Genomic DNA, 26,785 nt, shown 5'->3' on the forward strand with positions numbered 1-26,785 from the left:
TGCCTGCAACCTCATCACAGCTCACTGACCCGCACCCTGAGCCACTAAGTACTGCGTTATATTTTCAAGGAGAGTAAAGACCATACAGCTGCTTATTTTATGTGTTTGTTGAGTTTGTTGTTGAGACTTATCTTCACTGTTAATCTTACAAATTCAAGTGCAGAGGGAAAAGAAATCCTGTAGGCCCTTGAAGACACAAACACTCACCAGAGAAAAAGGTCAGTGTCAATGCGATTAGGAAAAAACAGGAGAAAGAGCCACTCTTGAGCTTCTAATACTTTGAAAGGTCAAGTTTTCTTTTTCTATATGAGATGGAGCCTGTGAACATTTGTTGAAATCCAGAAAACCCCTCATGGAAAAACACCACAGTACTCAGCGTATTCCCGTAAGGAATCATAGGTTAAAATGGTTTTCTGTTATTCAGTTGTGGGCTTATTCTGTTCTTGCTGCTATGTTTTAATATCTGTGTGATATCCCTTTAATAGTCCAGATTAGTTGTTAGGCTATAGTATGCTTCTAAAACTATTTACATGGTGGGCCTTTTTCCCTAAGAGGCAGAGTAACATGGCATGTTCAGGCTGTCATTCATTCAAGCGTCAATGAGCATACATTCTGGCATTTAGTGGCTTTTCTGGAAAGCAGTCTCCTGTAGGCCAATGTGCAGGCCCCCACAGCTGATCATATTATTTCAGTCGGTGTGCTGCACTCACCTTCAGTGCGCGCTCCACTATGGACCGCAAAAGGGATGACTGGCACAAGACAGAAAGAGAAAGGAAAACCTACATGCCACAGAATGATGGATGACAGGAGTACTATGCTGCACATTCTCGAGGAGCCACAGATGCGAAGAGAAGGGGAGAGACTTCGAACTTTTCAGAGCTGGCCAGCAGATGCACCTGTCACATCTGGAGATCTGGCCAAAGCAGGCTTCTTCTTTCTTGGCCCCGGGGATAAAGTCCAGTGTTTCTGCTGTGGAGGGATTTTAAGATGTTGGGTGCACGGGGACAGCCCAGCCGCAGAGCACAAGAGGCATTTCCCCACTTGCAGTTTCATACTGGGTCGAGCTGTGGGAAATATTCCTCTCCAAGTTGGATCCTCGGACTCCGTGGATGGCCAATTATTGAGTCAACTCCAGAGGATGACTATGGATGATCAGGGGACAGCTGGACAAGCGGTCTACCCAGAGATGGAGGCAGAGGATTCCCGGCTCACCACTTTCCACAACTGGCCAACTGAGGCCTCAGTCCAGCCAGATGTTCTCGCCAGAGCAGGATTTTTCTACACAGGTGCTCACTGTCTCACTAGTAACATTTATATCCTAAACATCTGCTTTCTTTAATATTTTATGAGCAACATTTGAGTATCCATGAGTATATTTCAGTGAAATATTCAGCACTGACCCAGTCACTGCTAGAGCGACCTCTCTTTGTGAGAGAGTTAATAGTACAATTGTCCTGCTGAGTCATGATGTTGTGGACAGAACAACCTGGACAAAGCTGGGGCTGCTAAAGAAGTAGGGTTCACAGCTTTAGGCAATACACAGCATGTGGACACAATATCATGAAAACCTATACAAAGTCTTGCAATCAGATAAAGTAACCCTACAGTGACCAAAGCAAATTATTGATTTACCTTTGTTATATAGTTTGTGTATGAGATTGAGTCCTTGTAAAATCAGAAATATAGACAAGTTTTGTTTATGTTTTTTGATGATTAAGGACAGAAATGGAGTGTAAGGATCTTTTCTTTGTCCAGCCGCGTCATTAGCTTCTTCTCTCAGTGATCTCGTTCATCCTGACAGGTCACGGCGACAATGTCAAATGCTTCTACTGTGATGGAGGGCTGAGAAACTGGGAACCAGGAGACGACCCGTGGCAGGAACATGCCAAGTGGTTTCCACGGTAACAGCAGGACCTGTCACTGGCACATACAAAGACAACTGTTGAACGCATAATTTGTCTATTTTATTTATTTATTTATTTTGTTTTGCACTCGCAAGTGAAACTTCTGCATTCATGCATTATTAAATTATAAAATAGCATGTTTGTATTTCTCAGGTGTGAGTTTTTAATCCAATCGAGAGGGCAGGAGTACATCAGCAACATACAAGATACTCATTTCCATCTGGGTGAGACTGTGGTGAGAACCTTTACCCCTCTTATCTGGATAAAACCTATTTGTCATACTGCAGACATAAGAATAATTCCGCATTAATAAATGACAGTTTGCCATTCCTGAATTTAAATCATTCATGACTTTCATTGTGAATTTGAAATATGATTACTTTTGAAGGGTGGCTCACAGACCTCCACAGGCAGAGATATCAGCTCCAGAAATGGTAAGTCATATAAAATTCTAAAAAGGCAGAGAATGAAGGATATGTACCAAACACATAAAAAAACCCCTTCATGTCTACTGTGTAGATCGGGATAAAAAAGATAGCAGCCTTCTGCTTTGATGCAAATCATCAAAGTGTCAACATCCACTCCTGCTTGTTCACACAAAAGGGGAAAGGTAGAGCAAACATTTTGAGTTGCACTGCAGGTGGTGGAAATGGAGAAAAGAAAGGCTGCATCCGGTTGATTGAATTATTCTTAGATCATCCTGGGAGTTCCACCTTGGTAGAAACATGGATTTGAAGTATAAAAGCAGACATGGCACACAAGCGCTACTTAAAACCCCAAATGAGACTCTGAACACACTCAGTAGGTTCATTACTTTTTTTTGCAAGGCTGCTGAAAATGAAATAACTGGATGTTCAATTACCTGAGCTAATGTTTGCTCTCGGGTTGCAGTAATTAGGGAGCGCTATGGAAACCATTTGACTGTTGCTCATGGTTGCAGGGTAGTCATGAGAAGGCAATTATTCCATACAATGAAGGCATCACAATTAGAATCCATTTCAGCAAGTATACAGAAGAGGTCCGGGGTTTGAAATGTTAATGTATCGGCAGATAAAGGCAAGCTGCACAATTTGTCATTTATTTTCCCACTTATCTAGTAGATTGTATAGTATGTGGTGCTAAATTGAACCAAATGTCCAGTGGCTGGTCACTAGTCTTCCTCACCTCACCCTTCCTCTCATCTCCCAGATGTGGTCGGAGGTCTGGGCGCTTCCTCGGCCATGCTTTCTCCTGTGGTGCAGACTGTGCTTCAGATGGGCTTTGAGGCCAACCTGGTGGAGAGTCTGGTCCAGACCAAGTATCTTTTGACAGGCCAGCACTACACTTCTGTATCTGACCTGGTCACTGATGTACTGCAGGCAGAGGAGGAGGACAGACGGAGGGGCCCGCAGAGCAGAGGTAACAGCCAACGGTGGAAAGTTAACAAAGTTTTTTATTTTTTTACTTAAGTACTGTATTTAAGTACAGTTGTAAGGTACTTGTACTTTACTTGAGCATTTCAATTTCCTGATACTTTTTGCCTCTACAGTTATAGTTATAGTTACTGGTTACTTTTCAGATTAATATTTTACATATAGTAAGCCTATAAAATACATGTCTAGTTGGAGCCCCTTGTCACATTTCAGATTCTCAAACATGTACCCTCTAAATTTCTTAAATTTCATTCTAATCACTGTTGGAGGTGCAGCGAGGAACAGATTAGAGAAAGGTTTTGAAGCAGAACTTTGTTTATTCTTCTGCTTTCCCCATTAATCATCTCATTACCCCTCAGATTTATGTTGTGACCCATCAGAGGAGGCTCTACCCCTCAACTGGGAACCACTGGACTTAACCACCTATCTCTATCAAGTGGTGAAAACTAGCTCCATCTATTATGTAATGAATCACAAAATGCCAGTCAAGGTCCATTTCTTTCGTAGAACCAGTACTTTTGATACTTTTCAAGTATCATCTGTCGTTTTCTGACAATCTAAAACATAATTTTACGTAAGGAGTGTAACTTCCATTTGTTTGCATGTTGATATGTCACAATGGATGTTTGAGTTCATAATGTGTGTTGACTGTCTTTTTCCATGCTTGTGTGCTTCAGATACAGAGACGAGGCAGGGCTCCAGTGCTGGAAACGTGAGGACACAAACACCCGTCAGAGAGAAAGGTCAGAGGTCAACATCTCCATGACTAGCAGGAAAAACAGCTACTGTTGTGCTTGTAATGCTTTTCATAATCAATTACAGCATTGAACCGCTGTCATATGATTGCTCTATCCTGCAGCATTCAGGCTTCAAACACAACAGTCAGCTTGTACATATACTCTGGCCATGTATGTGTTCATGTGTTTTTTTTTCTCTGTGTGGTTTGTCAAACAGTGAAGGACCCCAGTCCAGAGGAGCTGCTGAGGCAGCTGCAGGAGGAGAGGACCTGTAAGGTGTGCATGGACAAGCTGGTGTCCATCGTCTTCATCCCCTGTGGTCATCTGGTGGTGTGTGGTGATTGTGCTGCCAGCCTGCGTCACTGCCCCATCTGCAGAGCTGTCATCAGAGGCAGTGTTCGTGCTTTCATGTCCTAAATCTGTAGTGAGAAGCTGCTGCTATACAGGTGTTACATGATTGGCCTTGAGTTTTGCTCTGTACTCATTTTCGCCTTTGTACTGATAAAAATCAAGAGTGCTGCTTGTTTTGTCGGAGGTTAACAGATTATTTTCTACAATAAACATTTTAAGCTGTTTTTGTTTTTTCATTTTTTAATTTTCACACAAACAAAATGTCTACTAAATAAATGACACACCAGATCATTAAAAGAGCACATTCTTTTATTAACAAACACCTATTTACATGAACACAAAGCACAGTTCTGGATAAATAGGATTACACAATCAAGGTCACATGGGGACGGGGCAACACAGGACACAAAATAGAAGAGAGAAATACAAAAAAATCTTTTTCCACTTTCTATGCAAAGAAACAGAATTATCTACAAAGAGGTGGAATCTTTTTTTCAGTGGAGACTAACACACATAGACAACCATAACAGGTTTTAACTAATTCCAGTCACTGGGTTTTAGGAAGAGGCTGTATTGCACTGAGAGGAAGACTCGTTTTTACATAATGATTTTAGTAGTATCTTACTACTAATACTGATTATGTTACAATATGAGGTGCTCTGTGTTTTTACTAATCCACACACCAGTTAGCATACCAGGAGTGTGTAAACTTTAAATTATAAAGACAATAATGACTTATAAATTATTATTGCATCTTTCCAATAGAGAGACCAATCACATCAAAATAGATCACTCACATTATTCTGAAATTAGTCAAGAGATTAGTTCAGAATCATAACAGTTTGTAGACTGTCTATCTGGCAGTGACAGTACATCTAATATCACAGAAATCTGAGGCCCAGCAGGATGTTTTCAGGTGCTAACAATAGACTAAATGGACTGAAAAACAAAATGAACAGAAAGCAACTTGTTTGTTCAACTTTTTTTTTGATTCTAGGAAAAAAATAGCTATGCTGTCAATTTCAAGAATTTGCACCAAGAATTACTGCAATCAAACAAATGATGTACTGAAAATATTCTGTATTCAAATTCAGTGGCTAAGAAAAGATCTTAACCGAAATGACAAAGACAGAGGACTGAATGTAACAATGAAACAACCAGGGCAACTTGCTGACTCCTCTCACATGACAATTCTTATTCAGTATCAACATGCTATTTTAAGATTCACTGTTATCCGCTAACAAAAAATGAGTTTGAGTTAAAAAAAAAAATGGAGATTTGTGGAAGAGCGGGCGTGTGGCAGAGACTCAGCAGCCTCGCAACTTGTACATGAACACTCTGAACACCAGAGGGCAGTAGTGATACACACAATCAGTGAGGCAACAGGGGATCTGACTTTAGCTGACTTTTGTCCTGATAGATTAAACATTAAGCGCAAAAAAAAAAAAAAAAAGTGCTACCACTCAGTTTGGGAGATACGACCCAGGTGTGTGCACTTTTGCCTAAATCAAGTTATAATGATACTGGGTCAGAATAAAAGAAATATGATTAAGAAACTACCCAGTTTATCCAGCTCATACACTGTGAAGACATCAGTTTCGCTATTTTGTCATTACTTAATATGCTTTACACATAATTACAATACAAACCCTGTAAAAAACATGCTATAAAACAATCACAACTGAGACTATCACCAATGAGAATCTAAACTGTTGAAGTGACAAGAGACAATGCTCTGATCCACTCACGTATAGCCATGCTACTTCTACACAGAAGACCATACCCATAAGACTCAACACTGTTGTGTGCAATATGAATCGTAAAACAATTTCTATTGTTTTCTCGAAGTTAAATATATGCTGTGTAACCTTTACTCGAGTGTGTGTAATGACCCCCCCCCCCCTGCCAGCAGCCTGATGTGTCAGTAGTTAGAGGAGAAAAACTGAGGTGAAAACAAAGCTTTCAACACAGCGTCTGACACAAACACCTGACACTTCAGAATTACTGACGAGGCTGTTGGTGAAAATAGTCACAATAATAAGACTCTGGAAATAAAAGTAAGACTCGCATGCCATTCCCTGCGTTTGAACGCCTCTTACACGCTAACGCTCTTTTGCATTCTTGATAGTTTTCACGTCAAACTTTCAACCATAACTCTCAACCACATGTCAACCCCCTCCATCCCCACCCCCCCACCCCCCGGCTCGTTTCATTATTTACATTTTCTATTTTTGACAGATGCCCCTGTAGGTTTGGTGCTTTTGTTCCCTCCCCTCCCTGTACCTCTCCACTCCCCTGCCTCTTCCTGCTTTACTTTGTGTATTTATGCACACAGATCCTGGCCTAAAGTAAACAGGCTGCACACAATAGCTCATTCCACAGGCTCCACTGTAATTCAGCCCTCCAGCCAAGATCTGAGCCAAACCGGCAATAACATGCTAAATCACTGAGTCCTCTAAGACACAGTACCGCAGACTGGGAATGCTGGGCAGTCCCTGACTACATACACAATGTATTTATATGCTGTACATGTTCTATACAGTCATGTTCTTGGGAAGTATTAGACCATTATGGGCAGGTCACAGCGATGGGACCTCAGCAGAGAACTCAACACAAAGAAAATGATTGATACTTCCCTAAATACACAATATGAGGCTTTGTTGCACTGTAATCCCCCCGTTCCCAGAACCCGTCATCCCTCCCTGGAAAACAATGGACCCTAACTGAGAAGTGTTGGCTTTTCTGGGCAGCATACCAGTAAATGACATGTTTAAAGCACTGAAATCAAAAAGGGGGGAGGAATGTCTGGCGTGTCCCCAGTGCACTGGGATGTTTGTCTCCGTGGGAATTTGCTGTGTCACCTCCCTGCTGGACGCTCTCCTATTTACGTAGACCTGTAAAGGACAGAAACGTGGGAAGGAAGAACGGAGGGTTAGAAGTTGTTGGCCAGCTCAGACACAAACACATTTATACACACACACACACAAGCACGCACTCACATACACACCCAGACACACTTCCCTGGATGAATTTATCCAGGATATAACTCCCAGTAGATTTGGGAGACGAAAACTTCCTCCCTCCCATTAGAGACGGAGCTGATTAAGCTGTCAAGAAGCTAATAAAATATTCATTTCATGTTGGCAGAGACTTATTACATGACTTCCCAGGCTTATTGTTATTAAATTCTCTGCACAACTTAATTGATTAATCCAATTTTAGACAGATTTTTGTATGTTCTTCTTCATATGCTCCAATCAGTAACTGCCTGTGTGCATGAGCACACACACGCACACAAACACACGTACACACATACACACAACAAGAAAGGCCTTTATTTTCCCCAAAGCCCTCTGACAGGATGTAGCATGTTTCAAAGAACATGTTACTCCCCAGACATGACATGAATCTCCAGATACTGAGCAAGAAACTGTCTGCACAACCTCTCCTAGTCGGTGTTGTGTTCTAACCTACTGGGTCCTGATGGAGTAATAAAAAGCTCTGGAACAAACGAGTAGGTGGACCTTGAGTTGAGGTTATTTTGTAAACTCAGAAAAATAATTCTTGTTTTGATTAATGAATAGTTTCAGGGAAAATCTGGGAATGTGACCTTGAAAAAGAAACAACTACATGTAGGCAATAAATAAGTAAATAAGCAACTACATCCACAAAAAGGCACAAAAGGCAACGTGGTGATGGTAATGTGTATATTCACATACACCTGTTATTACAGTCACATTTATAACACACGGGGATATATATATACACACATAATGGGATGATAGCACAGTCATACTTACAGGTACATGGGCTTTAAGAGGAGATGAGATGGTTTCTCATTGACATGGTAGAGTGGGAATGGGTCAAATCCACCAATAAAATCAACTGAAAATTAAAAACATAAATTATGGAGTAAATCAAAAGACAGACAGTAACAGAATATGACACTTAACAAAAAAGACATGCATGATCAAAAAACAAGAACAACACAAGATGAATGAGGAATGAAATGGAAACAAAAGACACAGTGGGAACAGTAATAATACAGAGATGTTGAAAGGTAGTCATCCTGGCACGAACACTTCACGCTTTAAGTTTTTTCGTTTTAACTGACAAATAAAAGTCCTCAAAAAAAAAAAAACTCTGCTAAAACTTTTTTTTCATCTGTGCATCTGCCTAGAGCCAGAGGGAAAGCTCGGGAACAGGTGAAAGCTGGCCAGCTGTCAAAATAGCCTAAGCCTTTTTATCGCTCCGAAACAGAGGTGACCTTCAGCCACCGACCGAATGCTCAACCTTTTCTGTTTATTTTCTCACTTAAGAGTTCAGACTCTAGGCGAGGGGCAGATGAGCAAACGAGTGTTACGCCATGCGAGGAAGAGAGAGTGACAAGCCGGTACCAAAGTGCAGTGCATTTTTCACAGATGCAGAGAGAGATTTTTGAGATGAAGGAAAATGCTTGCGGCTCTTGAGGGGACACAAAGGTTGAGTGGGAGAGAGGGGAGGGGGGAGAAGGGGAAAACGGTGCGCGTCACGCTTGTCGGTCTGACTGACAGGGGGCCAAAGAGATTAGGTGGAAGGCGTGCATGTGAAAGAGGCCAGCATGTCCACAGGCTCTGAAACTACTGTAAACACCACGAGGGGAGGAAAAGGAGAAATGGAGATTGAGCCTGATGCAGTGGAAATAGACACTAAGCAAACAGTGGATCCTAGTTACAGAGGAAACAAAAAAAAAAAAAAAAAAAAAAAAGGGCAGATCTGTTACTTTCTGGGAACCAACAACTGTGGGGAGAAAAACAAACACAAGCCAGCCATGGAAACTACTGTAAGGCCAAATCAGTTCCATCCTGATAAGAGGAGGCAGGGGTGGTCTGCTGAATACTGATAGGTGGGCAGGATGAATGCAGAGAGCCACAGGGTGCTGTGGTGGGGGAACTGTCCCTTTACTGTGACCCTGCCCTGGTTTCCAAGGTTTCTCCATTTCATCTGTACCACCCACACACACACACACACACACACACACACACACACAAAAAACCTTTTACTTACTCTTTTATGTACCAGTGATTTTCTCATTATAAGCAGGTGGGGATCCAACCCCTGCCATGATAAACTGTGCTGAGGAATACAGTTAGATCATAACGATGGTTGCCATTTTTAGACACACTAGCAGCTCTGGGGATGGGAATGTCGGTCGGCCCATCTGTCAGTTCGGAGTGAAAAATCACGGCTACTGTTGGATGCATTGTTGTGAAATTTGACAGAGATATTCAGGGTCTCCAGAGGATGAATCCTAATGACTTTGGTGATCACCTGACTTTTCATCTAGAACCGCAAACAGGTCAAATTTTCCACCTTTGCAAGGCTTCGTTTTATGACAGGATACCTCCAAAACAAGTGGAAAATTCCTGCTGTGCTACATACATAGGAAAGGAAAGTCTCTGGATATACATTGTCTCAAAGCTCAGAACCTGTGCCTCAACAGGTGCCTCTAATAGCCACTAACCATTCCTACTCTAACGAAGATATCCTGGTTAGAACCTTATTAAAATTCATTTTTAACTCTGATCTCCATCTCTTCTACATACTGTATAGTGTATGCCAGCCAGTTAATTGCTTGAACCTTTTTTCAAATAATTATTACACACATTTATCTGACCACGACCTTGAACTGAAGCCTCTGTATAGCTCACCAAACACTGATGGTTGAGAAATCAGTGTTTACAACAGTAAAAACAGAGCTAACATACAATCACTTTGAAAATGAATGTGATATGGTGGAAAGCTGCAATCTCAAGTGGCCTGTTCATTCTCAAGAGATGCTTTAAAAGGAGCTATTTGTAACTTTTTGCAACCCACTCTGTTTCTATCATTTCTTTTCTTCTACTGATGTTAGCATGCTAACCAGCTCTCCCCCAGCCTGGTCGGCCTGTCACTTTTCCGATTACCAAGTCACTGTACCATCCAGTCTGCCCTGAAGAAGTAGTGCTTCTCAAAGGATGTATTTTAACTTGTGGTCTTATAAATGCAATGATGGCTGAAGCTCTTGGCAAGTCTGGTAAGTAAACAGCTGTTGGGTTAAACTTCCAAATAACTCCATTAAACACAATTCTAATGTTTTAACATGTAGATGGCAGATTTGATCTGCAAACACCAGGGAGGATGGCATTCTTTCAGTATGAAACTGAGAGTTTAATTTGTCCTCTCTAGTGCAGATCGTGACCTTGGAAACAGATATTGGCAGTTGATCAGTGCATTTGATCCTCCAATAATGAAAGAGCTTGGTTACTCCCAGGCAGAGGGAGATGGTTTTCACTTGTGTGGACACATGCAAGAAATGAAAGGTATGTAGGTCAACAGTTAAGGCATCTATGTGGTGCCCCTCAACAAGCAAGGAATAATATAAGACGATTATGTTTCAGTTTAAGTGGAAACTGGCTGAAATCAGAGGACATGTACTGAACCAGGAGAGACACTGGCAGTCAGTCTACCGTATACTGCAGCATCGCACCCTGTGTGTGTGTGTGTGTGTGTGTGTGTGTGTGTGTGTGTGTGTGTGTATTTATATTTGTGTGTGAGGAGTTGGCGAGCTGACACTGAAATGAAACACAGGCACAGAGATAAAGGGAAAAAGACCAGGAGGGAAAAACAGGGTTGGTGAGAATAAAAGAGTGGAGTATGAGGAAGATTAAGAAATTCAAGGAGAGACAGGGCAGAGACAAAGACAGCGATATAGAGATAAAGGGCAGACAGATAGCTCAAGACTTCAGAACCTATCTGCAACAATCTAGAAAAGATGAGATATAAGACACAGTTGTGGTCTGTGTCTCAATCTCTCTTTGCCTCGCACACACTGTTTTTTGAGCAAGCTCCATACTGCAATACTGAACCTCTGTCCTCACACACCATTACACAGCCATGATTGCTATACAGGCTACTCATTTACTTTTAAGACTGGTTTAGTGGTTTTATGCTTAGTTATTTTGCATATGAAAATTGCAGGTATGTTTGATTGAGTGTATTTAAAGTTAATCATCCATGCAGAGAGGAGAAAGGTTCTACGCAAAGATAGAACAGGAGAGCCTCTGCAAAGTTTGCCTGTTTGATGATGCTCAAATGAAAATGAACAAGTGATGACCTTAATGTGACAAATACAGAAAATATTGCTCCTGTGTTTATTTCTTTGTGACCTATTACAAACTGGATGTCTGTGTTAAACCCTCAATATGTGTCGCTGCAACTGCCAATCTCCTATTTGTCATCCAATGTCCAGCACCGCCTTTATTCTTCTGCCAGTCATATGTTGATACATACACTGACCCAGTCATAATGTCCATTATCTATACAACTGAATTTATACAATGGTGAAACAGTGCTTGAAATGTGTTTACTGTCTGAGTCTGTTCATGATTATAAAACAGGGCTACAGCAACTGTAAATGAGTAACAAAAAGGAGGAAATCACTAAATTAATTGGACAAGATAATGAAAACAAGACCGTGCATATTGGTTAAATATAGTCTAATATGCAAATACTGTGATGCAACAATGATAGTCCTGCTGATTATGTGATTTAGTAAAAACTACTGTATGCACATTGACTTTACATATGGTGATCGCCATGTCCTTATTTTCTAACAACAATGATAGGGGCGTAGACTGTCCTGCCCTTACGGATGCAACAAGGTCAATCAGGCCTGTACACACCCACACAGTCCTGAGAAGAGCTTGAATCAGGCAGCATAAGTGAAATTATCATTGTGAGCTTTATGAGCTGGGAAGATTCTGACATTTTTTTCCACACGGCAAAAATGTCATATTCTACATTTACAGTATCATACAAAAGATTTAGATATTTTAGATGCTACATGTATTTAGATGTTTAGATTCTTATCCATCACGCAATACCAGCAGGGAGGCGTCTTATCGGACCCAGATCCATTCTGCAGCGCGACAACCTCCCCAAACTTACAGCCATACAACCGTGAAGTGTACCTAGGAGAATTGATGCTGTTTGAAAGGCAAAAGTCGTCACATCTAATATTGATTTGATTTGAAGTTTTCTTCTGTCTACTCCACTCTGTATGAAGTTAATTGATCAATAAAAATTATTCATGGCATCATATCGGAAAGCATCCGCACTTCACTTGTAGTTCCTAGAAGTTGTACACATGACTGTACATCTTATTAGAATTATTTAAGAGTAAATAATACACAAAACAACTACTTTCATGTGCACATTTTTTGCAGTATGATCACAAATGTTGTTTGAACGCAGGCCTTTTGCACAGAAGACATTTTGACTGGTCATAGCAAGAAAAGCACAGGTGTTACAATATGAATAATTACACCCCGACCCTGAAACCGAAGCAAATAAATGGAATTCAGCCGTCATTACTTTTGTTTTTGATATCTGTGTTTTTCCGACTGTCACATATTATTAAGTCCTCGGTTGAAAAAGGTCTATTAACAATCTTTGTTCTTCTTGTTTGACGTCATTTTCAATAACACTTTGAGGTGATAACAACAGAATGAGGCTTTTTTGATGTTCTGACCTTTTCCCTCATACACTCCGCTTGCACATTCATCCATCCCTCCAGTTGCTCTGTCTGCCGTGGAGGATTTTCTGGGGATGTGACTCAGCACACAGGGCGGCAGCATAATTAGCAGACATGCTAAAGCGAGCTTATCCCAGCGCTAGGCGGCTAACTCCATGACCTACTTTACAAAGAGGATTTTCCCCACCACTCACTCTGCCGGTGTGTCTGCTCACCACCGATAACTCTGTGTAACAAATTCATACACATAAACACCTACACTCAAACAGTCACACACAGTCTCACACACACACACTCAGCATATAGATCCGTGTGAGTGCACATACACAGACACATGCACTTATGAAGAAAGGAAGTCACATCAAAAAGGAAGATCTCTCTCTCTGTCATACATACACACACGCACGCATTTGCGCGCGCGCACACGCACACGCACACGCACACACGCACACACACACACACACACACACACACACACACAGTATCAGTAATGAAGCCTGAAAGCCATGTCAAACCCTGAGCTGATGGTGTATGATGCTTGTTATTCTGCCCATTGTGTCTTCTTGGCTTCTTGCGAGTGCGTGTGGACGTGTGCGCGTGTTTCATTCCGCTATTCTTTACGCAAGCCTGAGCACTCAAATTTAACTCACCCCTTTCCATGGAGAGTGGGGGAGTGCTCGTCGTGTGAAGAATTCCTGTCTCATCTCCTTATTCGTGAAAAGCTCATCTTGTCTCGTGTTGTTTGTTCCTGCATATTGCCCCGTCTCCTTCTCCCCTCCCTGGCTTGCTCCTGACAAACACCTCCCTCAGCTCCCCTCACGTACTCCTCTTTCTGTCTTTCCCTTTCTCTTTCTGTCTCTGAGGATTCTTCCTACCTTCCTTGTCTCGGTGAGGCGCAATCAACTGTGAAGTTATTGACCAGCAAGGCGCTTAATGAGGCTGATACAATGAGTGACCAGAGACCTCTAACTTTTTACAAGCACACCTCATTAAAGCTCAAAAAGCAGAGACAAGAGAAAAGACAGAGAGAGGGGGACAGCCAAGACTTCTCAAACACACTAGAACTGGATTCTGATTCGTGACTGTTCCATCTACCTGTGAAGAAACCATAAAGCATACAAGGGAGAAGTGAAGAGAAGGAAAAGTTCTGTGTAGGAGGAGATATGCTGATGCAGCCAGGGAGCTCAATGCTTTAATCTACACATCAAATGAGAAGAGAAAATGAGAGCGGCAAAGTGCCTTGGCTGGGTTTTGTGTTGGTGCGAGAGTGTGCATGTCTGTGCACCTGTGTCTTCATGAACAAATATGTGTGAGTGTCTGTGCGTGTGCGTGTGTGTGTGTGTGTGTGTGTGTGTGTGTGTGTGTGTGTGTGTGTGTGTGTGCAGGCTAAGGGCTGATTACAATAACAAAGAGCTAGCAGTTGGAAGCGATGTAGCTGCGTTTTACTCCAGCACAGTCGGGATCAGAGAAGAACTACAAGATAATTAAAACCAATAAAAATCACACCATGTTCTGTTTTCACCCTGAGCAACCTTTCCTTATTGCTTGCTTGCTATTTTCATCTCTGTATTTCAGCGCGAAAGACTGTCTGCTACGACTTTAAACAAACACACTCTGCGCGAACTGTCCACACTGGGAATGAAAGGAGCTCACAGGTCACCAAACACAAAATGAAAAGATGTTGAGGGCAAAAGTCTTTTTTTTTTTCACTTCACTCCTGATGAAGTGGTATTACCCTCCAGGGATTACTTAAGGGTGACTGGTGATTAAGTGGTGCTGCCCAGAGCTGGGAGGGGAAATCAGTTGGATGGTGATGTTAACTACTTACAGCCAGTGAATCTCTGGTATGTGACCACCAAAGAACAGCTTGGACGTGTGTACCACTGGTCTACAGGAACACACACAGAACCCACATCAGATTTCCCCCAAAGAGTCTTAAGATGCTTTTAGTTTGTTCATTATGCTGTTTTCAAATCAAATCTGTCTACAACAGGGAGAGACATAATTACAGCCAAGCTCAGGATTCTTCATAATTAGCATTCTGACAAGCACATATGTATGAATATGTACCTGAGAAACTCCTTGGCTAATCCTCACAGAGAGAGCTTGTTTATTCTGCCATTACAGATCCAGCTATCTGACACCTACGCCTTTCTGCATCTGGTTTCAAAGCATTGCATAAATATATTTGTAAAGGCAGATTCTCATGCCTGTGAACACGGCTATGTATCCTCACAGTCCTGCAGTGCTAATCAGATATTTATGACTCCCACTGACCCTCAGATCAAATGTTTCCTGTCCCTTGATTGGCTAACCCTCCGCAGGACCTCTGACCTGCTGCCTATGAGGTCACAGCAGCTGCGTCATTTATCACAACTGTCTGTTTCTGGTTTCTCTGTCTTCTCTTATGACTCATTTTAATGGTCCCCCCTTCTCACTCTCTGCCCTTTTTTATGCACGTCAAGGTGAACTCTTGAGCTCATCTGACTCCATAGTGAGAGTTAGACTCACAACAACACACATCATACAACAATACAGACAGGAGCGGAGATAACGCAGTAAAGAAACACTTTAAAAAAAAAAAGGATGTAGATGTTTGAGTAGTTGCGAGAGACACAGGCTTGAGGCGGGAAGGTGTGTGTGTACGAACAAGAGAGTGGGGGAGGTGCACAAATGCAGTATAAAAACACCCATCCTGCTCAGGAAACAGACAGCTGGAGCGACAAACAAGGGGCACATAGAGTGGAGAAAGTGAGAAAAGTGAAAGCCAGAGTACATTAAAGGAGGCGAGGAACAGGGTTCACAACAACAGCGAGGACCACACAGACCGCTGAGGAGCAGAGATGAGGCGACGAGTGTACACGTGAAAGAGAAAGGAAAGAATGGGCCGAAGGAGGTTTGGAGAGGGAACACATGGCTCCTTTGGTTCTGGAGGGAGAGAGAGAGGGCCCAGCTGGCGTGGGGGAGGAGAGGCGGGGGGGGGGCTGGAGCGACGATGGTGTGGGGAGGGGTGGGATACGAGGAGAGGAGAGGAGAGGGAGATGAAGAAAGATGTAGCCCTGTTCTCCTCAACTCGGGTGTTTTCTATCTCATCTGTGTGAGTGGGTCTGGGTGTGATTCATTCATTGTTGCAAGGCTCCGTTGCAGGAGTTATTTTGTGCGTGTGTGTGTGTGTGTGTGTGTGTGTGCGTGTGAGGTTGAGCGACTCACAGCTGTCCTCCTCCTCAGTGATAGCGCTGACAACATAACAGGCGTACACGAAGCCCAGGAGCTGTGAAGACACAAGCAAACAAGAGGGGTTAGACTCCACAGAGCGGGCAGTGTGCAGCTGATAAACAACACTGTGTTCGCTTTTATGGACAAACAGATAATACACAACAAACATCTGGAAAAGAGCAAGCCTCGTGGGGCTACGGCCTCGATTTCAGAGATGGCAGCTGTGTGTTCTCAGGGATGCCCCAGTGGGCGGCTGATGCAACACAGTGCAAAGAACAGCACTACAGCTGAAATCATTTGTTGATTAATTGATAAAAAAAAAAAAAAATTGCCAATCATTTTTATAATCAAGAGATGGTTTAAGTTATTCATCAAGTAAACAATGACAGTTTTTCTTTTAGATTTTTTATAGACTCAACAATTAATCATCAAACAAAGATCAAGAGGTTGATTGAAAAAGAAAATAAATAGTTGTAGCCTTATAATCGCTATAATTAATACCCATAGAATATCAATGGATCAAATAACTATGTGTAATGAGGGGTGTCACTTAATCAGGTTGTGCTGAAACCACACAAAAGTATCACCTAACTCTGAAGTTACCCTCAGCTCTACTGAACTAGCATCTTCCAGCTCATTGTTTTGGTTTACTTGCCTGCAAATTTAATGTTTTTGTTTACTTTCACTGCTCTACTCACCAGTGTCATTTCCGCCTGCAGCAGGCAGCTGCCTTGAGCAGACATCTAAAACCCGACTGTACGCTACCTGCCCAGCGCCAAACAGCACACAGACAAAAGTGACTCGCAACTAAAGAGACAGATATTTCCTTCGAAAGTTGGTGGAGACCCAAAACAGAAACCAGAAACACAACTCCAAATTCAGAGTAATGTTGCTCCGCAATAGCTGGATGTGTAAGCAGACAACTCTTCACTAACAAGTTCACCATATCAATTTAAAATATGTCAGTGTTGTCTTCACAGCTCCACTAAGTTTTCCTGTAATATCCGTGTTGGCAAAAGCCTTCGAAGTTGACACGGTTTCTACAGTGTGCATACAGTAGTTGCTTGTGTGCGCAAACACACCAGAAAGCAACAGAGCAAGCACACCAGTGACTATACAGCAACACGAGCGCACGCAAACACCCAGCGCTGAGAATAGCCTGTGGAACTGGCAGATGGCTGTCATCGACTCAGAAACAGACACAGTGAGAGACAGACACTGAGAGACCGTCTCTCTCCACCCAGCCATCCATCCATCATTTGGCACTCTGCCATGCCAATTAAAACAGCGTCGGGCACGCTGCCCTCCTCGCACACTGGGTACACAAACACAGAACCCAGGGGGGCAATGACTGTGTGTGTGATGGTGGCTATTTATGAAACATTCACTCAACCTAAAACTTAGTCTGGCCTATGTAGTTATAAGAGGAACATAACATCTTCATTTGGGTTTTATTCCATTTTTTATGTGTGCAATATACAGTGTTCCCATTCACTTGAAAAGGAAAGTGGTCCCAGACTTTTGGACCCCACTGTATGTTGCCTTTACTGAAGTTCATCCAGGTGTAGATTAAATGTTTTATTTATGAATGAAACGCAGGTGTGGTGTCTGGTAGAAAAGTGAATGGGTCTGTCGCTGTGTGGGCTAGATAAGATACGCAACTCTTCTCTCTGCTTCTCTCTCACCTGTTCTTTTCTGTCTTGTCTCTAATTGCTGGTCTCACCCCATCCATTACAGTGGCGGTGAAATGGAGGTGAATTAGCATATGTATAAAGCCAGTGTCAAACACAAGATGGTGTTAACAGCAGGGGGCACACCCTGTTTTTCAATTGTATTGTGTCTGTGTGTGAGTCCGTGCGTGCTTTTCCCGCAAAAGTGTGCACCAAGTGTGTGCTCGTACAGGATGATATCTATGCATGAGTGCACATTTGTTTAATTTTCATAAAGGGCTCTGATTGCTGCTGCAGTCTGGGACTGAGTCAAACATAGCACAGCCAACATGTCACGGCAGAGGAGGCTTGAGGCTGAGAAAAGAACAAAAGTGTGTGTGGCGTATTACACAGATGGGTGACAAATTAAAGGACAACCCAGCATTAAGTGTATTAGTTAGGTGTTTGACCATCACAAGCTGCCAGAACAGCTTCCCTCAGTCAGTGTTTTGATGATGGTGGTGGAGAGGCCTGATGTTCAGACCGACAATAATGTGTGGAAAAACGTGAATTAAAGTAAGACAACTGCATTAATGCAGCCCCCCCCCCCGCCCAAATATGCTGTTTTGTCCAGCAACAATGCTGCAATGTGACACAACATCAACTTGCAACCCACTGCGTTGGCCAATCAAGCACAATCTTGGTAGAAAGCTCTGATTGTACTGTTACCTGGAGATCATCAAGACAGAGGATAAAATAATTGCTCCCTTGATAGCTTTCCAGAGTTGTAAAATCCTGTCTCATAGTATAAAGTGCTCTGCAGTGTTTTAAACTCAGCGATGTTTCAGTTAAACGTTTCACAAATGACTGTTGCTCGCGAAATAGGAGAAAAAAGAAATGCGTGGACTCTCACGTGCTCATGTATGGCTCGCAAGAAAGTGTCCGTTTTAATGAGAGAAACTCGTCACTATTAAAGTGGAAGGACATGAACATATTGTTACGAATTCCATCTTGCAAGTTGCAAATTTGGTGACAGATAGTATTTCGCCGTCTCACCTGTGCCGTTTCTGGTCTGAACACTCCACACAGTGGTCAATAAGTGTTCATATGATAACTTAGCATGTGATTTATATCATTTTCCTACTCATTAAGCTCTTCAGTGACCCTCCATACCCTGTGTGGAGGCATCTGCTTACCTTGTGTTGCATTCATTGTGGATTTATTTTTGATTTGTCATCTGTCTGTGTCTATGAACACATGTGTGAGAAAATAACAGAAAGGAGGGCAGGAAAGAGTGTATAAAGAGAAATGTAGTTTCAAAAGAAATGCAGTCTGGGAAACCTTAAAGAGGTTGAGATAATGATGACAGAAACAATATGAAGCCAGTTTTAAATCTAAAGCTCTGGCATCGCCCTGAGGATAAAAAAAAACAAACGAAAAAAAAAACCACACACACACACAATACGACTGACATACTGTGGCTACTTTTAGCTTCAGTCCACACTTATAAATAGCAGTTGTGAATAGACAAATCCAACAGAGCACACATTTCCTGAAACAGAATGAATACCTTTAATCAGTAAAAGCCAAAGCTTGTGAGAGTGCCTGTCTCTGCTCAGTAATGGGAAATCACTGCTGTCTCTTACACCTCCAGTAATAACTGCTGTAAGGCCTGTACACTGAATCAAGATGGACTATACGGAAGGACTGCAAGTAATATCTCCAACCATGTCTGCCTTCCTCATTTCCAGAGCGCCTCTCCACAGGCTGATCTTAAACCTCTTTGTCTTCCAGTTTTCTTTTCTAAGGCTGCGGTAGATACAGTGAGATGTAAAGGAAGCTAAGATCAGAGAAGTGACCACTTGGTGGTTTTTTTTTGCTGGAGGCGTTGCTGTCCTTAGCCAATATAGGTCAGTGTCCTCAATAACAAGTGACAATTCCACTTATATCTGCTTGCACATTAAATCACACAAATAAATTCTGTCACACACACACACACACACACACACACACACACACACACACACACACACACACACACACACACACACACACACACACACACACACACACACACCTCAGCTGTCTTCTCTGACTCACCCCTGTCAGTTCAGGGATCATTTTTAGAAATTAATGTCATATTAATTAAGCTCATAAAGCCCCCGCATGTCCTCTGAGACTCGATCTCAGTCTGTCTGGGAGGACGTGCCACACTAAAGCTAACTCTTTTAGCTGCCAATCATTTGTTTTTTTTTTCCCCTTGCTCTCTGTACAGTCCCTTTCTAAGCTCAACGTCTCCACGTCACCATCACTCCACAATCTGTACACCTCCTCTGCCATCTTTTCTCTCCGCCTCTCCATGTGTCCTTGTTTTATTGTCTGTCTAACAGAAATTGCTGCCCTCCTCTCTCTCCTCCTCCTCTGTCTCTTCTGCAGGTTGTTGGATGGTCAACAGTTACCTGGACAACCTGACAGGAGGAAGCACGAAGGCAGTAAACAGGGCACAAAAAGTTCAACCCTTGATGTGGGAAAACATCAAAAGCAAAGATGTCCTCCTGCGGGGCCTTCATATACTATTTACTATACTGAAGAGGAAACTAATGAAGGTGTTTGTGACAGTTCAGCATTATCTGTGTTTCTTCTCACAGAAAATGAGGGCGAAAAGAAGTCGAAGGCTCAGGCATTCATTTGTGTGCGTGAGAAGGAGGCGAGCTGCTGAACCAGAAAAGAAGGTTACTTGTATTTGCATAGGCTAATGAAGGGCAGGTTTATAGTGAATGTGCCAGTCTAGAAAGAAACATAAGCACCTTTGACAACACACCCTCACTCATAAACTTCAGTCCACTATGCACGACTCCACTTCATGATAACAAGTTTCCATTCTGCTCAGTTATTCTACACTTCTACAACAAATCAGGGAAAAAGTCAATCAACATCAGTTTCTAAAACTAAAACTTCTATACTACATCCTACAGCAAAGGCCTTTCCAGTCTTTCCATTCATGACTTTATCTGACTAGTTGATCATCTAATCAACTAATATTTTTGATCATCTATTCATTATTTATGTTATTCCCACCAGTTACAGCTTCTCACGTGTTTTGTTTTTTAAATTGAACATCTTTAGGTTCTGGACTGCTGGTTGGACAAAATAAGCGGTTTGAAGAAACCATCTTGGGAAATTCTGGTACCGATCTACCACCGTTTGAAAAATTTTATTGTGCATAATCAGTTTGCCGAAAAAAATATCACACAGATTATTCAATTATGACAATAATTGCTAGTTTCAGCCTCGTATTTGACTGTTTTTTATACACATTTGGAGATGCCTCCTGTCCACAGCTGACTGGCCTGTGCACGTGTGTGTGCAGTGATGGATATCTGAGTCGATCTACAAGGTAATTAACACACTATTGATTGTGGCTCTGTGTCAGGAGAAAACTCACTGAGTGTACTATAATGAAAGGAATTTGTAGTTAAAATATATCACATGGGAGAGAGCAAGAGCAGAAAAGGGAGATGGAGAGAGCTGGTGCAGATGTCTTGTAGGTTAATTACACAGGACTTTCTGCCTGACAATAAGGCACAAGCTTCTCCGGCGAAAATTAAATGTGTGTGTTTGTGTGTGGGCAGCTGCATGTTTAATGACAAAACATGATGAGATAGGGACTGCAGAGACCAGATCCACCTGTTCTCTTCTACCAGCCCCCTCTCAAAATGTGAGCGCACACACACACACGCACACACACACACACACACACACACCCGCGCAGATCTATACCGCTTAGATAGGACCACATGGGGTTTTTAAGTGTCTGTGGTGCTGATTCGCATCTTCCACATCAAGTAACTGCAAATAAATGTGTGTTAATGTCGAAAAACACAACACAGACACAAGGCTGCTCATGCAGAAATAAAAGCTGCATGAAGAATTAAAACACAGCTTGTTCTTCACATGCAACCCCATACAGAAGATTTGAGATGAAAAAACCAAGAAACAAATGGATGAAGGCCAAACACACAGTTAAATAAAACAACCAGCACACACTCAACAAACAAAAAGAAAAGCAAGCATGCCGCGAGAGGTTTACTCCTTTAATGCTGCTTGGTTTTCAGTTCTCTTTTGTTCTTTTCTTTTTTTTGCCTACTCTCAGAAGTTTAAAAAGACCAAATATTAGAGTAAAATTAAAATCCATTTCCCTGCAAAACATATTAACAATTAAAGCTCTTGGCAGAGATAGCCTTTGAAGAATAATGGCAGGCAGTCATGTTTTTATGATGTTCTGTGAGTAGCCTGACCCAGCGTTCAGTGGCCAGCTGGAGACTTATTCTCTCCTCTGGTCTTGTGGTCTCTCTCTTTTCCTCCCTGTTTTTGGCAGCAGCCAGCAGACCTAATAACTGCTCACTACTGCATCATAAGTCTTTTAATCCTGGGATCTTCATAATCCTTTGAAGCAGATGCTGTAAAACTTACAGCGCCGTTACAATGCAGTGTCAGCCCTGACATATTGCAGATGTACTTTATGCTATTATTAAACTAGACAATCCATGGCCATTTACTGATTGTGGACAAATTACTGGACTTCAAATACAGGCACATCAAAGATCCCTCCAGCTGGATCCCCATGCAGCATGCACACAAACAGAAAAAAAAAAACATATTCCCCCCCAGTGGTGATGGCAGTTCAGTATGAGAGTTTGGAAACACCACATGGACTAATGGACTTATCAAAGCGAGCACCATGACCTTTTGGATGAGTGAGGGGGTGGGTGGGGGTTGGCCATGCCGTTTTCATGCTGCTGAACTGAGTGAACCTGAACAACCACAAAACACACAACTGGCCTTACAGACGAACACAGCCGCGGGTGATAATCACAGGGGCTGTGCTGAGGGGACCCCCTCTAATCAACCAGGGGCCGTTATTTGTCCCAGACCCTAACCTGGCCCCTGGCGTAAAAGAAGTCGCACTTCAACAAACAAGCCGCAGACTGACATGACAGAACCCTTAAAGCCCTCCTGAAAAGACGAGAAGGAGCAAAAGTGACAGTGAGTGAGAAATGCAGGGAGAGAGACATGTGTATGTCATTTTTGTCATTTAAGTTGGTGGGACTTTGATGGACGTGAAGGTCAAACAGAGTGAGATCTGGGCAGGGAGAGGAGACAGGAAGAAAGACAGAGCTGAGAGGTTGTGATGGAGGGAAAAATAGATGAAAAAAGAGGAAGTGAGCAATGGAAAGAGGGAATGACGCAGGCTGCCGTTCCTCCCATTATCAACTTCCACACAATCCTCCCAATGCAGGGAATAGATACGCAACAGAAGAAAGCATTGCCTGTGGCAGCAATAACCTTCACTAAATGATATGATATCTGTGTGTGTGTGTGTGTGTGTGTGTGTGTGGAGAGGGTGTGTGCGCACCATCTTTGGCTGTTTTATGAGAAGCTCAGGAGCTCTGACAACACTTTGACATCTCTCACTAGTCCCTTTAGTGTGTAAGAGTTATGTCTACAGATGTAAACTGAATCTCACATCTCGCACCATTTTTCTTCTTCCCCTGCCTTTCTTTCCTAACTACCCTCCATCTCACCGGAGATGTTTTCTCAGCCTCAACTGTTTTATTTAACAGTGAAGGCAGCGCACAGGAGCAAAAGAAGACAGGACAGAGGAAGGATAGAGAGAGGGAGGGGGGAAAAAAATGTTACATTTTTTCTGCTGACTATATTGGCAGGGAAAAAACCATTTAATAGCAATATGTATTGTAGGAGGAAAGTTGGGTTTCAGTGAAGGCAACAAAGAATAAAACCACAGACATGGAGCAAAATATTCCCTTCAGTGATAAATGAATAATGCATTATCCCAGTTTGCAAAGGTTGCCTCCACTTCAAGCTCATCCTTTAAACCTTGAAGTTGCTTTTGGCTGAATTTTGCCTAAAGCATCAATAAGCAACAACACAGGGCTGACTTTCCCAAATCTGAAGCTTCACTTCTTCACTGAACGGCGTCCTTCTCGCTTGTGACGAATCTGAGCAGATAGATGACAGTGATGCCTACATTACTGCCCAATAGATCCACATTTTTCATCTTAATGAAACATGCTCCTTGGAGCCCAAACTAAATATTTAATGGCCTCTCACTGCAACCTTGAAACCCCTCTAACAAAGACAAAGGGACACCCCCACTTTCCTCCTTTTCTTTTCATTCATTCCTTCCAAGTCTCATTCTGTCTGGCCCTCTCCTCAACCAGGGAGGGAAAAGGACAAACCAAAACAAGATTGGACATCTCAGAGGAGTCTATTTTCTTAAGCAGTGCTCTGCTTTTAGCCTGAGAGGAAGTGAGGATACAAGGAAAATGATGCCATTTGTGACACTGGGATTTCAGTACCAATTTCCCTGCTCCTCTAGGGAGCTGTTCCCACAAAGATGCCGTTGAATGCTTGGTTGGACAATACCATATAAAAATGCAGGCATAAGGGTGTTACCATTTCATATGGAGGAGTAAAAGCCCAAGTGAGGCGAGGAATAAACCAATTCACTGCCTATAGTGCAGGGGCTAAGGGTGAGTTCGAGAGTTGGGGCTGTAAAGTGAGTTCAGCCATTTTATTACCTTTCTCTGTGGGGGTGATGGGATGAATGGTACAATCCGGTGCTTCTCAACACTGGCTCCCACTGCCAGTTTTCTAATCTGCCATGTAGTCAACTGTGCTCACAGTGCTTTCCCAGGTGCAAATTAGTCCAAGATTAAATGGTAAGAATGAAAACTTGGTCAACTTCTGCCACCATTAAATCCACTCCACATGTATTAAAATAACAATGACTGGGTGTGGGTGAGTATATGTGCTTCACAATGGAGACAAAGGGTGTGTAAGTGAATGTTACTGGGAGTTTAAGTGTGTAATGTGTATGTCTGAAGCCAAGGGCCTGCTGTGCTGGCAACTTCGAGTGCCCTGGCCCCCGTCCAGTGAGGTTAGTCAGTCATACATGAGTGTGTGCAAATGTGAATGCTGGCAGGATGTGAGTTTCTGGTGTATTCATACCGAGCCGTTTAAAGAGGACAATAACAGTCCTTCCAGTGTTTGAGTAACCTGTTAGCAGCTGGCAGGTCTGAGCCTCAGCCAGACAAAACAACAGATCAATTTTTCATTCAGCGACCGGGGCAGAGGAAGGGGGTCTGTGATAGACAAAATAACAGACCACTGTGGAAGTACATTGAGAAAAGTGCGTGAAGGGAAACAAAAACACCACCTTCCTTTCTATCACGGTCACCTTTCACGTACGTGAATCCCACGGTGAGTGAGGTTGCTGCTGGTGTTAAGCATGTAATATGATGAGTTCCTGCCACATGTTTGCACATGCACGTATCAGCATGTGAACATGTCAGTGCTAAAGTCACATGTGCTCTGCTAACTTGTACTCACAGCAACAAGAATCTGTGTGCCGCTATGCACCACCTCGATGTACTGGTACTCCATGAGGCAGCCCATGACAGTGATGTAGGAGTGGCTCTCTGTGGTGCGGACCCCCGGAGCCTGCGGCATCTCTCTCCTCACACAGCCCGGCCCGTGTTCGCTCCACCACGAGTGATGGGCTGAGATGTTAAATGTCAGCAGGTCACTGTCCTGGAAGGAGAAATAAAACATTAACTTCGTTGTATGAACTCTTTTCATTACTTATGATGTACATTCATTTATTTTTGATGAGGAAACCAAGGTTGCACCACAAGTCAGGTTGTTCAAGAAGCAGGGAGCTCATCTCTGGAAAGTTATGGTAGAGGCTATATCTTTTAAACGGCTGTTTCCTTTTGTTCAAAGGGTTGGTTCATGCATTATAAACAAGACTAAGGCTCTGTTCAGGCCATGGATCTGACAAGTGGTCAGGTCTAAGCACGTCAGTTCATACCTGGCTTTAGAATGTCAGTGACCTTGTCGTGTCTCCAGTCCTTCCCTGCTCTTTATGCAAATAAACATGAATGCGATGTTGCTGTTATTTTTAGTCAGTCTGACTATGACAGACGGGTCCGTTCTCAACGTGTTTGTGTGTGTGACAAAGAGAAAGAGAGAGAGAGTGGGGCAAGGAATGGTTGAGAGAATCACCGATCAGATCTCAAATGCATCCTCAATATGTCTTGGGTGCATTCACACCTGAACTTAGAGCTGTCCGCCTGTGATTAAGTCACCTGAGACAGATGTTAAAGCCAGATCTGAACAGGGCCAGAGAGTCTACAGTCTTGCTAGCGGCTCAGTGAGGTACGGTGAGCTAAATGCTAATGTCAGCCTGCTAACAATGACAGTGGTAAGTAGGTATAATGTTTGCGGCTGATGGGAATGCCATTAGTTTTACAGATATTTGGTCATAAGCAAAAGTTTTGGACAAATTGAAATTTTTACCTGATGGAAGCACTACAGTAAGAATTAAGGGATCACCAAAGTGATTACAAGTTATCTGAGGGGGATATGAATGTCTGGGACAAATTCCATGGTATCATACCCAATATTTGTCAAGACATTTAACTAAAAACCACCAAAAGTCATTAGGATTCATCCTCTGGGGACCATGAATGTCTAAATGAAATTTCATGGCAAGTTATCCAATAGTTGGTGAGATCTTTCAGTCTGGATCAAAGTGGTGGGCCAAACTTTGCCACCCCTAAAGCCATGCCATTAGCATGGCTAAAAACTTACTACAAGCTCTATCTATCCTTGTGATAGTTTTGGCCTTTATGTTATTTGCAGATGTTTTGAGAAACCCTTGTTTAATATTTCTGCTGCCATGGCAATTCCACCTAGGTGAATGAAATTCTGTTTGTGCTGCTCAAAGGATTAAAAAATTACATTTAATTCAAAACAGCAATGTGTCTTACCAGAAACAATGTATCTGTTCCTCAGGATAATCCACAGACCTCACAGTCAACAGTTTTCTTTGGAACTACTTTCTGGCAAATAAATAATCCGCAGGAAAACTGTTGAC

General features: G+C 42.6%; 2 protein-coding genes across 3 annotated transcripts in view; one reads left to right on the forward strand and one right to left on the reverse strand.

Moving 5' to 3' along the window:
- Positions 1-841: 841 nt before the first annotated feature.
- On the forward strand, positions 842-4,470 carry LOC111217421 (baculoviral IAP repeat-containing protein 7-like). Its single transcript, XM_022739281.1, has 7 exons — positions 842-1,286; positions 1,802-1,901; positions 2,058-2,139; positions 2,293-2,338; positions 3,093-3,302; positions 3,994-4,059; positions 4,271-4,470. The coding sequence occupies exons 1-7, from the start codon at positions 842-844 to the stop codon at positions 4,468-4,470; spliced, it is 1,149 nt and encodes a 382-aa protein (XP_022595002.1).
- Positions 4,471-6,649: 2,179 nt separating this feature from the next.
- LOC111217363 (sodium/potassium-transporting ATPase subunit beta-1-interacting protein 4-like) overlaps positions 6,650-26,785 on the reverse strand; it is a 44,840-nt gene continuing 24,704 nt past the window's right edge. Inside the window, exons 4-7 of one of the 2 annotated variants that reach the window (XM_022739192.1) lie at positions 25,237-25,437; positions 16,169-16,229; positions 8,205-8,289; positions 6,650-7,298 (exon numbers count right to left, since the gene is read on the reverse strand). In XM_022739192.1, coding sequence (XP_022594913.1) covers positions 7,289-7,298; positions 8,205-8,289; positions 16,169-16,229; positions 25,237-25,437 — 357 coding nt within the window. In that variant the 3' untranslated portion in view covers positions 6,650-7,288. Of the gene's footprint in view, positions 7,299-8,200; positions 8,290-16,168; positions 16,230-25,236; positions 25,438-26,785 lie in introns of those variants that run through there. The other variant, XM_022739193.1, reaches the window with a different exon arrangement.

This window comes from Seriola dumerili, unplaced genomic scaffold (genome assembly GCF_002260705.1).
Source record: "Seriola dumerili isolate Sdu_G_001 unplaced genomic scaffold, Sdu_1.0 BDQW01000043.1, whole genome shotgun sequence".
Lineage (NCBI taxonomy): Eukaryota > Metazoa > Chordata > Actinopteri > Carangiformes > Carangidae > Seriola > Seriola dumerili.

What these genes read in the sequence shown, in the direction of transcription:
- LOC111217421 (XM_022739281.1), top strand. Translation starts at nt 842, where the DNA reads ATGCGAAGAGAAGGGGAGAGACTTCGAACTTTTCAGAGCTGGCCAGCA. An exon ending in GAGGGGCCCGCAGAGCAGAG is followed by an intron (nt 3,303 to 3,993) that starts GTAACAGCCAAC and finishes TGTGTGCTTCAG; the next exon opens with ATACAGAGACGAGGCAGGGC. An exon ending in AACACCCGTCAGAGAGAAAG is followed by an intron (nt 4,060 to 4,270) that starts GTCAGAGGTCAA and finishes TTTGTCAAACAG; the next exon opens with TGAAGGACCCCAGTCCAGAG.